The sequence below is a fragment of the Hakea prostrata genome, chromosome 1, assembly GCF_041222555.1.
Source record: "Hakea prostrata isolate BN-2017 chromosome 1, UWA_Hpros_2, whole genome shotgun sequence".
NCBI classification, from domain to species: domain Eukaryota; kingdom Viridiplantae; phylum Streptophyta; class Magnoliopsida; order Proteales; family Proteaceae; genus Hakea; species Hakea prostrata.
The window spans coordinates 27,322,532-27,334,789 of NC_142600.1; the positions used below are offsets into that span (position 1 = coordinate 27,322,532).

Below are 12,258 nucleotides of genomic sequence, written 5' to 3' on the forward strand. Positions count from 1 at the left end.
AACAGAATCAAACTCATCCTCCCATCAATCATCTCCTTTAACCAAAATGGGTTCATAAAAGGTAGACATATACAAGACAACATCCTCATTGGACATGAGATTATGCACAAAATCAACCAAAGAAGAAAAGGAAAGAGAGGTATCATGGCATCAAACCGAATGAGTAAGGCTTATGATAGACTTGAATGGTGTTTCATTGAGAGAGTTCTGAAGGCATATGGGTTTCCCCCCAATTGGATTCAATGGATCATGTTTTGCATCTCTTCTCCCCAATTGTCCTTCCTCATCAATGGCAATCCATCCAAAAACATTAAGCCTGAAAGAGGCCTTAGACAAGGAGATCCTCTCTCTTCCTACATTTTTGCCTTATGTGCTGAAGTCCTATCTTCTCATATTGAAGAAGCCAGATGGAAGAAGAAAATTAGAGGTATTAAACTCAATAATGGTGGAGAAAGTCTATCTCATTTAGCATTTGCCGACAACCTCATTCTAATTGCCCAAGCCAACCACAAAGAGATTGCCAATCACAAAATCATCCACCGGGCCCGGCCAAGTCTTGAACTCCCAAAAGACTAGAGCCCAACAGCAAGAGCACCCCCAACTCAATAGAAACCAACCAAGGAAAAATTCAATTTGATACAGACCCCACTTGTACACACGGTATCCCCCTCGTGGTAAAATAAAGCATTTACATTGTAACAACTCATCCAAAGAGTCAACAAAGACTTCAAGGTTGGAAAGCCAAGCACCGAGCACTGGGAAATTTGTTTTGATTCAACGAACACAAACATGCCTAGTCATTACATGTCATGCTATCCGCCAAAAAGAACTCTTGCAACCATTGATGCAACCAACAGGAAATTCTTTTGGTCTAATGGTGATAAGGATCACATTCATACCATTGATTGGAATACCATTTGTCTTCCAAAAAGGGGGGCGAATCTCAAAGATCTTGAGTCTTTCAACTATGCTCTATTAGCAAAGAAAGCATGGGACCTCATCACTGAGAAGGATTCAATGTGGTTCAGAGTCATGAAAAGCAAATACTTCAATAATTGCAGCTTCCTTCAGGCTACTACCAACAGAAGCTCTTCTTGGGGTTGGAAATCACTTATCAAGGTCCGAGATGCTATCAAGAACAACCTTTTTTTTCAAGTGGGAGATGGAGAAAAAATCGATCCTTGGTCTACAAGATGGATTAATCCAAATCAGAAACTTTAAGTGCTTTTCCCAACCCCATTGGAAGCCCCTAAGAAAGTTTCTCATTTCATCAATCATTCTACATCATCTTGGGATGTCCTCACTGTTCAGAAATGGTGGCCTCTAGATATTGCACAATCCATATTGGAAATACCTTTACCTTCAATCAAGCAACAAGACTACATCATTTGGGATCAAACTCAATCAGGGAACCTCACAGTATCTTCAGTCTACAAACTTCTCAGTCATAAGAAACAACAGGTTCACATTCATTGGAAGAAGCTTTGGCACCTCCCTCTCAACCCTCGGATTTTACATTTCACTTGGAAGCTGCTCCATGAGAAACTCCCTTCACCTTCCCTGCTCAGAAACAGAGGATGCGTTATTCCAGATAAATGCCCTCTTTGCTCTGATGTTTTGATTGATCTTAATCATATATTCTTGAAATGTACCTTTGTCAAACAGATCTGGAGCAATTTCAAAGTATGTTGGTGGATACAAAACGCAGACATCTGCGATCAAACTAGGAATTGGATTTCCAAGATCAAACATCATTCAAAGGAAGAACAAGCATTATCTCTCCACCTCACTACACTCTTGATTATATGGTCGAACTTCAACAAAGCAGCTCATGGTCTTCCCAACAAAAATCATAAACAGATCTGGTGGCTTGCGTGGACTTTAATCTCAAAATTCTTGCAACTTTGTCATGAAGAAATCGGAGACCGAAGCAGCATTTGAATCTTAAATGGTCTCCTCCTCCCTCAGACTCCATTAAATTTAATATTAATGGCTCTTCTTTGTTGGATACCTCCAGCAGATTCAAATCTGGCATTGGAGGAGTTGCTCGAAACTATCTTGGTCATCACCTCCTCAGCTTTGCCTCCCCGTGTGGCAACATTTCCACATTACAAGCTGAAGTTGAAGCCTTAAAAAAAGCCATACATCTTGCCAAAGCCAACGGTTTCAAGAAAGTGATATTTGAAGGGACAATGAAGTTATCATTAACCTGCTCAATCAGCCATGTCCTTCAGTGCCTTGGAAGATTAAACACATTTTAGATGATATCAAGTTCCATATTGTAGATTTTGACTCTATTTCCTTCATCCACACTCTTAGGGAGGGGAATTTTGTAGCTGATAGCCTCGCCTATTATGCTGCCAATTCCCAGTCCCTCATCCCCCCTCCTCCCCCCCCCCCCTCTCATTCACTGGTTTTTGTACTTTGACGCCTCTGGGAATTACTTCCCTTGAGGCTTTTCTTTCAAATAAATTTCCTTTATTAAAAAAAAAAAAAAAAAAAGAAGAATAGCTAGTGAATCAACTAGACCGACCATTAGATTAGTTTTGACATCAGATGTGTACTACATAATGAATTTTTAGTAGAACAAACATCGGACTTGACTAGACACTACACAACTAGGGCTGGATGACGGCCAAACTGTCTCCCCTAAAAGAGATTAGCCTTCCTTGCTAGGGAATCTGCCAACCCATTGACATTCTGACGTACATGAAACACATCTTCTACAGGACGAATCCTTCACTATCAAACTAAATATGAAGCTATAGATTGATTACTAGTAGTAACACACAGGTAAGATAACCTTGTTCTATGGCATCCTTCAAAGCATGACGAACTGCAAGTGCCTTTCTAGATAACACAATATTTGATTTGATACCATGACTAAAACTATAGGCGACATTCTAAACTTTTTCTCATGTTCTACAGTTCTACTCAAGAAAAAATAAATTAAAAAATATATTTTTTTATGAAAATAATAAATGGGTTAACTTCAAAAGGTGGCTCAATTAGGGAAAAGTTGAAAATTTTAAATAAGAGATTAAAGTCCGAATTTCCTCGAAACTTAGAGGTAGCCCTGCCAATCATGTAATAACTCATCCGTATATAAGATTGCCTGTATGAAAGAAAATAATATACAAATGGGTCACCTTTTCTAAGAGCTTCATTTTGAAATTACTCCTGACGTACAGTGGTCGTAGAACTCTCGCATAAAGATCTCTGTAGTATAAATCTAACTTCGGCCGCCGTTTTGTTTATAATGTGGAACTATATGTACGTTTGACAACTAGATCTATAGTGACATAATTACTGACCTCAATTGGGCGACTTTTGTGAATCTTCTGTAAAGGGTTAGGAATTTGGAATCACAACATCGAGCTTAAGTGACATAATTGCTGACCTCAATGGCCTTCTCATCTTCCTTTAAATCTCTATCTCTCTACGTATTTGAAGTCACTACTTGTGCAACAACTGAATCGAAGCCCAACGACATGGAGGTTGTTGAAGACATTGTCATTGTGGGTGCTGGAATTGCAGGTCTCACCACCTCCCTTGGACTCCACAGGCAATCTCTCTCTGGAGACCATCTTTTATTTTATCTTATTTTCAATTATGGATCCTTTATCTCAGACAGAAATACTAACCCCGAGTTCGATATATAGGTTGGGATCGCGAAGCTTGGTTCTAGAATCATGGGACTGTCTGAGGGTCAGTGGGTTTTCATTTTTAACATGGACTAATGCTTGGAAGGCCTTGGATGCCTTGGGCATCGGTGATTCCATCCGCCAACAGCATCACAGGATTCAAGGGTAAGAGGATTCGGCATTTGAATCTTCGAGTTTGGTTCCTTCGGTTTTAGTTCGAAACATTAGATACTAACACGAAATTGCAAGTGTAGGTCTGTTGCATTTTCTTCAGTTTCAGGACTTCCAGTTTCTCAGGTTTCTTATGATGCTCGAGGGAAACAGTGAGTCTTTAATAACTTAGCTATTTCTGATAGCACTGTTCTCTGAGGCTTCGTCTCTCGTCCTTTATTACTTTCTGCCATAACTTTGGCGAAAACTTTTTTCTGAGTGTAGCGGAGACCATGAAGTTCGGTGTGTGCGAAGGAAAGTTCTACTTGAAGCCCTTGCAAGGGAGTTACCACCTGGTACCATCAGGTTCTCCTCAAAGATTGTTTCCATTGAAGAAGCAGGTTATTCAAAACTGGTGCACTTGGAAGATGGATCCATCATCAAGACAAAGGTAAATCAATAAATTCGTCTTCTTAATACGGAGATCTAGTTCCTATAGTAATTTAGAATCTCTATTCAACGAGATACCCTTAAGAGAAATGGTAATAAAAAATATGCATAGCTTAGGTGTTTCATATAGTATTGGCCTCAAATAGAGTGTATTGAAAGGTAAGATTTCATGTAGCGGACTACATTTAGTTGAGACAAGGCTTCTTGTTATTGTTGTAAATAGAGAATCTCCGGTATTTCTTGATGTTTGCTTTGACAACTTCTATGTTATTAAATTTCAGGTGTTGATTGGTTGTGATGGTGTGAACTCGGTGGTGGCACAATGGTTGGGTCTTCAGAGGCCAACCTTGGCCAACCGATGGTCGACAAGGGGATTTGTAGAGTTCCCAGATGGCCATGGCTTTGAACCTAAATTCTTGCAATTCATTGGAAACGGCTTTCGATCTGGTTTCCTTCCTGGCGACCAAAAATCCATTTACTGGTTTTTTACTTGGACATCTTCATCAGGCCAATGTAAGCCATTCATATTTTGTGGTTTCATCTCTATGTGGTCATAAGCAAATATGCATTTGGATTTGAAGGATTGCATCCTCACATAACTTCATTTGGATGGTTGTAGACGATGACAAAGAAGAGAATCCCACAAAAATGAAGCAGTTTGTGCTGAGCAGCCTTGGGAAAGTACCTAAAGATGTGAAGGAGGTAGTAGAGAAGACTGACTTGGAAAGCATCATCTCCTCTCCTTTAAGGTTCAGATTGCCATTTAATGTGCTATGGGGAAATGTATGCAAAGAAAATGTGTGTGTGGCTGGTGATGCTCTCCACCCTATGACTCCAGACCTCGGTCAAGGTGGATGTTCAGCATTGGAAGATGGTATTGTTTTAGCAAGGTGTCTTGCAGAAGCCTGGTCAACCAAACCAAAAGTAGAAATCAATGTGGAGGCTGAAGAAGAAGAATACAACAACATCAAGAAGGCTTTGGAAAGGTTTTCAACTGAAAGAAAATGGAGGAGCTTTGAACTCATCAGTACAGCTTATGCAGTGGGTTTTATACAACAGAGTAATGGGAAAATAATAACCTTCTTGAGAAATAAATTGTTGTCACACTTCCTTCCCAAGTTGCTATTAAGAAAGGCCGACTTCGATTGTGGGAAACTATGTGTTCATGATGAATGAACACCTAGATCTGTTTGTTAGAAGCAATAAAAAAGTTAATCTGGGGAGTGTCTTAATCATAGTAGATAATGAATGTTTTGAACTATTGATCCAGTTGTATCTCAGACAAGAATAAATAGTAAATGTTTCCTATATTCCCTCTCAAACAAGAAAAGATAGCAAATTCTGTCAAACAAGAACATGGTACAGTGTCCATTTTTTCTTGCTCAGTTGGTTTAGCTACTCCACTCGACATCGATCCCTAGTATTGTTGATGGGCCCTGAAAGCTTGGTTTGAGACCTGTATGTGGGTCACTGTGCTCTTCTGCAAATGCTAGCTTTCTTGGCTAACCGTAAAAACCAACAAAATTGAGATTGTTATGGACACTCAAGGGAGATAGAAACATTAGATTCTTTTAACCAAACAACCATGGACAAAAGAGTTTGGAAATAAAATCAGAGGCATTAACTTTCAAGATCTCTTTTTAATAGAACAATCACAACTAGCAGCAGCTTTTTCGAGTCATTTTAAACAAATTTTACACTTCTTCTCATCCTCATTTGAATTCTGATTACTTCTCACTAATCAAAGATAGGGTCTTGGGTGAAGACAAAACTGTCTTACCTAAACCTACCCCAGAGATTCATACAGCAGTGTTTAGGCAAAATGGGCTCAAATCTCCAGGCCCTGATGGATTTCCAACGCTATTCTACCAATTCTCATGGGAACATATATCGGATGTTTGCAACATGCTCAAAGACTTTTTCACCTTGGGTTCTTTCTCAACCATGATTAATCATACCTTAAAAACAGAAAATCCAAAATCTGTTGGGGACTTCGGACCTATAAACATACAATGTGGGCTTCAAGATCATCTCTAAAGTAATAGTGAGTAGACAACCCAAGCATATTTTGCCTCACAAGAGGACAAACCAAACTCTCTTTGTTGACAAAGAGAAAAATCATATGTTAAAAGAAGTTAAAGAAGAGAGTTTTCTTCTCTCCTTATCTCCTTCTAAATACAAAGATGTAAATATCAAAATGTTATTAATTGCATGAAGACAAATGCAATTAATGTGAGAGGTTTTGTTTCTCTCTCATCGGTCACCTCCCCATCTATAAATAGATGAGTGTTTGCCTAAAGTGGAGGAGTGAGTAAGAGAACTCACGAGAAAACTCATTAAGGCAAGAGTTCTGGGGGGTTTGAGTGAGGTACTTTATGTGTTGGAGTAGTAGTTTGAAACTCTTCAAGGGTTGAGAGTGTGAGTTGAGAGAAGATCTACAAGGGTATCCAGTTTTGGATACAGAGTTGGATTTAATTATAAATCCAAGTACTGTACAAGTGTTTTTTTTTTTTTTTTTTTTTTTGTGAAGAAACTAAATTTATTTAAAAGAAAAGCCCCTGGAATACAAAGTACCAATTACATCAAAATGCAACAGCCAAAGAACAAAAGGGGGGAGAGAAAGAAAAAGAAGAAGCCTGAGAAGCTACAGCATAAGAAGCTAATCTGTCAGCTACAAAGTTTCCTTCTCTATGTGTATGATTCACAATTAGTACATCAAACTGATTGGAAAGATTGAAGATATCATGTATGTAATGGCTGATCATCCAAGGTGGAGTCTCTAATTTGTTGTTAATCAGACTAACAACAGCTTCATTGTCCCTTTCAATAATGACTTTCTTTAAATTAAGGGAGATAGCTAGCTTCATTCCTTCTCGTATCGCAGCAGCTTCCATTTGAATGGCTTTTGAGTTTTCTCCTTTACAATAGAAAGTGAAGAGAGTGTGACCCAAGTGATCACGAGCAATACCACCAAATCCAGACTGGAAGTTGTTGGAACCCTTGCTGATTGCAGCTCCATCAACATTGATTTTAATGAAATTCAATGAAGGAGCTCTCCATTTGATACTTTTGAACTCCTTTTTTGATCTGCTATGTTGATGAAGAGCGAAGTGCTCTGCTGCTATTGAAGTACTGTACAAGTGTTGTATTTCTACTTTCTACAGTGAAAAGTTTTATTACATTCGTGAATGTAGGCAAAGTCAAACCACATATTTTTGTGTCTGTATTTCTTTTGTGATTATTTATTTTATTATCTTTCACATGGGTCACGTACAAGTACTATTCATGTGGGCCCCACACAGGCACTATTCACGAATCACTTTTTTTTTTACTTATCTCTGTCGATCTTCTACCCAGGAGAAAAATAGTGAACTCTCTTTCAGTATTTTTCCCAACAACTCCTACCTAAACCTAGCCTCAAACCCCCTAGATTTTGTCGAACCCTAACCACCAATTTAACTTAATCTATCCCGGCCTATCCATTTGTTGGAGGCAGATCTGGCTTTTGGCTTCTTTTTGGGTTATATCATATCTGACTTTGGCTTCTTTGTGGGTTACATCCAGTCTAGATGGTGACATTATGGTTATCAAATGATGTGGATCTACCATCCCTTGCAGTAACAAAAGTAGTTGGCAATGCATGCGCATCTTCATAAGCATACCCATGCATGTCACGGTTCTAAAAGATAGATTACCATATGATAATTTCCTTGTCTGTTATTAGATATTTCAACTGCTTTATTCTTGCTTGCTACTCTGATTTGGCGCTGGCACTCACAAAGTTCTTGATGTTTCCTCCAGAATATAGTCTGTCAACAGTTTCTAAGGTCAAAAAAGATTGGATTCCTATGGGATTTTGCTTCAGTTCAGAGTGATATAACATAAACTTCCGCATATTGATGGCGCTGAACCGAAACAAATCCATTCATACGTGGTAGGCATGGCAGAGCAGAATGTGATGGCTACTTTCCCTTATTGGTTCCACTTAGATTAGTCTAAGAAACATCTCTTCAGTCAGATTTACAAAAACAGAGCTAGGGTATGAACCTATCGGAAAAAGGAATTTCTTGGGTAAGTCAGTTCAATTGGTTTCTAAGATTCACTGAAATTTGTAGAAATTGTGTGTTGGAAGTAGGAAGCTGTAAACTGGGCTGCAGCAAACTGTTAATCTGTTACTGATCAAGTTCATTTTAAAAATCCTCTTTCCTAGAGTGAATCTAGTAGATCGTTTATGTGCGATTGTTATGGCTTTCTCATGCTTGCAAGTTCTTTTTATCTGTAGTTGGGTTCAGTAATTATCTAGGAGTTTCAACAGAAACAAGCCATTGACAGTGTACTATTGTGTAAAATGCCAAAACTTATATAATTTGGCCCTGCCATTGTATCTCTCCATTCAAGTTTAAACAGCACAAAAATTTGAAAGTGGGGAGGAAGGTGAAGGATGATAAAGCAAGAAGGGTAATTTCAATAATTTTGGGTTGTTCGCTTCTGTTGGGTTTTCCTTCAATCTCTTCTAAGCATGGTGATTGGATTTGTGAGCAGTGCCGTGGCCATAGATGAACCTTGCCGTTCCTTCTGTGTATATTTGAGTCTCCTTAGCCAATCTGTCAATACATTGATCAATCACATGTCTTAGCAGACAATAGAAGGGAGGAAGAACTACAGTTGCAGAAGCTCAGAAACAAAGAAATAGGAGACTCACGTTTTTCTAACAGCTTTGCTTAAGATTGAAGCTGACATGAATGTGTTCCCATCAAGATATCTGTTCTCCCCCTTAATCCTCTGCTTGGTTCTAGCATCTAACTCTTCAGCATCTGCTGTAAATGGTAAATCCGATGCCTGCAACTCCCCCAACCACCAGATACCAAGTTCAGTGATTACTAAATTATTACTAATGCAGTTCTGAATTTAAAATTGGACTATGGTGCTGCAGTTCCCTAGTACATATTGCAGAGAAGAGAACGAAAAACAAAGGAAGAAGAGATCATTTTCTGATATACCATGACCCATCCCCAGGTATCAGCATAGGAAGGAATATGAGCTGAGTATGGCACAACATCTGCAAGTAGAACCATTCAATTTGTCAGACATGAAGACTCATTTAATTTGTGACTGAGAAACCATTGGTTAGTATGAAAAGGAATTGGTCTTTGATGTTACTAACATTTGAAAACCTGTCTTAAGGTGTTGTAAATGCAAGAGAAAACCTCAGTATGGCTAAACACACCAGCTGGCCCTGCCTGCAGAAACAGAGATTATGAAGCAAGTTAATTTCCAAGCTCTGTTTTCTGAGAGACTCCTCTGTTTCTGGTGCTGGCAATACAGACCTGAGTAACGAAAATTCCGCCATCGTTGAGTCTAGGTTTGACAGTGGTTTCATAGAAGGATTTAGTGTAGAGTTGGTAGCAAGGACCTCCCTCTATTGGGTCTGCCAGGTCTCCTATGATCACATCAAAGTAATCTTCTCTTTTCTCAAGCTCAGCCCTGTTACAAGTGTGCAAGAAGAGTTTATCTCAACAACCACCAGTATTACAAGATAGATTGTACCAGAAATGAAGATTAACAAAGAAATTTATGAACCTGGCATCATTGATAACAAGTTGGAGTCTTGAATCACAGAAAGCTTCCCTATTGACAGCCAGGTATGACTTGCAGAAATCCACTACTTCCTAATCCACAATTAAGCAAGCAAAAGCATAGGAATTAAAGTCAAAGTAGACTTATACAAACCCTAAAATGTGAGAGAAAGTAAGAAGTGAATCTCACCCTATGGAGAGAAATTAGGAGGGTTACCTCATCTATGTCACACATGACCACTTTCTCAACATATTTATGCCTCAGGATCTCTCTTGCAGTGGAGCCTTCACCTCCTCCCATAATAAATATGCTTCTTGGACTGAGAACAGAAAACCAGATTCTTTAAATTTCATTTAGATATTTAAGTTCAAAGAGAAGTTGAAGGAGGGAGATAGTACTTGGGATGGTGAAGAAGTGCAGGATGAACAAGTGATTCATGGTAGATGAATTCATCCAACTCTGTACTCTGAAGCTTTCCATCGATAACCAGAGCCTACAGCAGAAATTAAGAGAAATATTCAATCAGAAAATGAATAAAAATTAGAAGAAACTACTTAAGACAACAAAGTAGATGAAACCTTTCCAAAGGGCTTTGTATCCAAAAGTGCTATGTCCTGGTACTGACTAGCCCCTGTATGCAATATGCTGGTCGGTTGGAAGTTGGAACAAAAGATTACGAGTTAGAACTTGTACCTAAAAAAGTATTAGTACCTAAATATCTTATTCCTATGAATCGTGTCTACCTTTTACCTGACCACACTATTGAATAAAGTAATTACCCAAAACAACCAAAAGTTGCTTTTGAGTTCCTTCAATCCCTTCTTAGGAGATGGGTTGATGAGAAAACTAGTTACTGATAACAGGATTGCGGAAAGCTCCCACTCAGTTTTGTCTCAATTTGAACACTTGAAAAGGTGTTTGTTCTCTTTGTCCTTCTTGAAGCTTCTCCATGATTTGTCTCAGAGAAACTAACAAGTCTCTTTTTTTTTTTTAAATAAATAAACAAATTCTCGTTCTTTCTTCTTCTAACCCATCAACACTGATAGCTACAGACCATGATCTCCAAAGTAGAAGCTCTATGCGGGAAGTTGTCAATGAACAGGAAGGGAAACAAATAATGTTTGGGTTCTTGAGAAGTGATTATTCTAATGGAGAATATTGAAAGAAAGAGAAGAAGAAGAAGAAAGGAACTGGAAGAAGCATTATACATGAGGAACTAAAATGTGCAAAAACATACATGTATATACCTTTTGAGAGAAAAACACCATCTCAAGTCCTGCTCAATCTCTTCTTCATACCAACAACTCTTCCTAATGCCACCCTGCCATGCATGATGGCCATTTCCATGAACACCATTGCCATTGCTATTGCCATTTCCATTGGAACCAGAAGAAATATCACCCATTTCTTGCACTTCTCCCAAGTTCAAATCACAGAGGAGTGGAGAAGAACAGACACAAAACAGAGAAAGAGAGATGCACTCAAAGGAGAAAGAGATGGAGTGTTGTGGGTAATGGAGAGTTAGGGGGATGGCGTGCAGAATATAAGTAGAGGTGGTGGCTGGGAAATCCAAATTGTGCAAAAAAGAAAGAAAAAAAAAATCACTTGGATATTCTCCAAACCCAATAAGGATAACAGGGAGAGAAGAGAGAGAGAGAGAGGTGGAAGATGTTTACTGGCGTGGATTTAGAGGTTGGTGACACTGATGATGACTGGTTCTCATTATCTGCTGCACCTGCTGCTCTGTGGGAGCTAGTAGTGTGGCCCTGGCCCAGGCCCAGAAATGGGGGGACCTTTGCACCCTGCAGTAAGGAAGGAAGCATCATCAACAACAATCATTTGTTATTAAGAAACAACAACAAACACTGGGCTAGCTTAGCCCTTGAAGCATGCTTCCCCTGTAACCAGTTCAAGGCTACAAACTGTAGCATTTTCGAGGCTAGTAGGCCACTGCCATCATCACCTTGACAGTAATATTTACATGGGATTTAGAGTTTCTAAGTTTATAACCGAGTCAAATTCATTTATTTATTTGCTTATTTTTGGAGTTTGTTTTAACCTTTTGGGTATTAAATTCATTCTGTCAATCTCTTTTGTGATTTTCATGATCGGCATTTCAGACCAAACATATGGCATGATGATTATGATGGACATGACTAAAATCAGGGGCTCCAGGATTTGATGGTTCAAATCGGTCCCATTCTTGGTAATTTTCATTAATTTTCATCCGGACCTTGAGGTTTAGTCTATTATATTTTTAGTTCAAAAAACATTGAGGCTTTGCATTTGCCTCTCGAGTGCTATAGAGAAAATCAATTTAAAGATAAATTTTCACTTTATGATCAATTTGTCCATTTTTTTTGGTAATTTTCATTTGAACTCCGTGAGATTTGGTCTATGTCATTTTTAATCAAAAAAAACTAAAATTTTACATCCA

The 12,258-nt window shown here is 38.7% G+C and overlaps 2 protein-coding genes across 2 annotated transcripts; one reads left to right on the plus strand and one right to left on the minus strand.

Annotated features, from left to right (window-relative positions):
• Window positions 1-3,191: 3,191 nt before the first annotated feature.
• On the plus strand, window positions 3,192-5,460 carry LOC149028556 (monooxygenase 2-like). Its single transcript, XM_089148702.1, has 6 exons — window positions 3,192-3,565; window positions 3,663-3,809; window positions 3,899-3,967; window positions 4,068-4,245; window positions 4,526-4,757; window positions 4,864-5,460. Exons 1-6 carry the CDS (start codon window positions 3,405-3,407, stop codon window positions 5,418-5,420), a joined length of 1,344 nt encoding a protein of 447 aa, XP_089004828.1. The 5' UTR covers window positions 3,192-3,404; the 3' UTR covers window positions 5,421-5,460.
• A 3,109-nt stretch (window positions 5,461-8,569) lies between these two features.
• LOC149028557 (thermospermine synthase ACL5-like) lies at window positions 8,570-11,344 on the minus strand. The gene is made up of 10 exons (XM_089148714.1): window positions 11,069-11,344; window positions 10,400-10,466; window positions 10,220-10,314; window positions 10,038-10,140; window positions 9,825-9,913; window positions 9,572-9,728; window positions 9,409-9,484; window positions 9,245-9,303; window positions 8,947-9,083; window positions 8,570-8,848 (listed from the first exon to the last, which is right to left on the minus strand). Exons 1-10 carry the CDS (start codon window positions 11,224-11,226, stop codon window positions 8,758-8,760), a joined length of 1,032 nt encoding a protein of 343 aa, XP_089004840.1. The 5' UTR covers window positions 11,227-11,344; the 3' UTR covers window positions 8,570-8,757.
• Window positions 11,345-12,258: the final 914 nt, after the last annotated feature.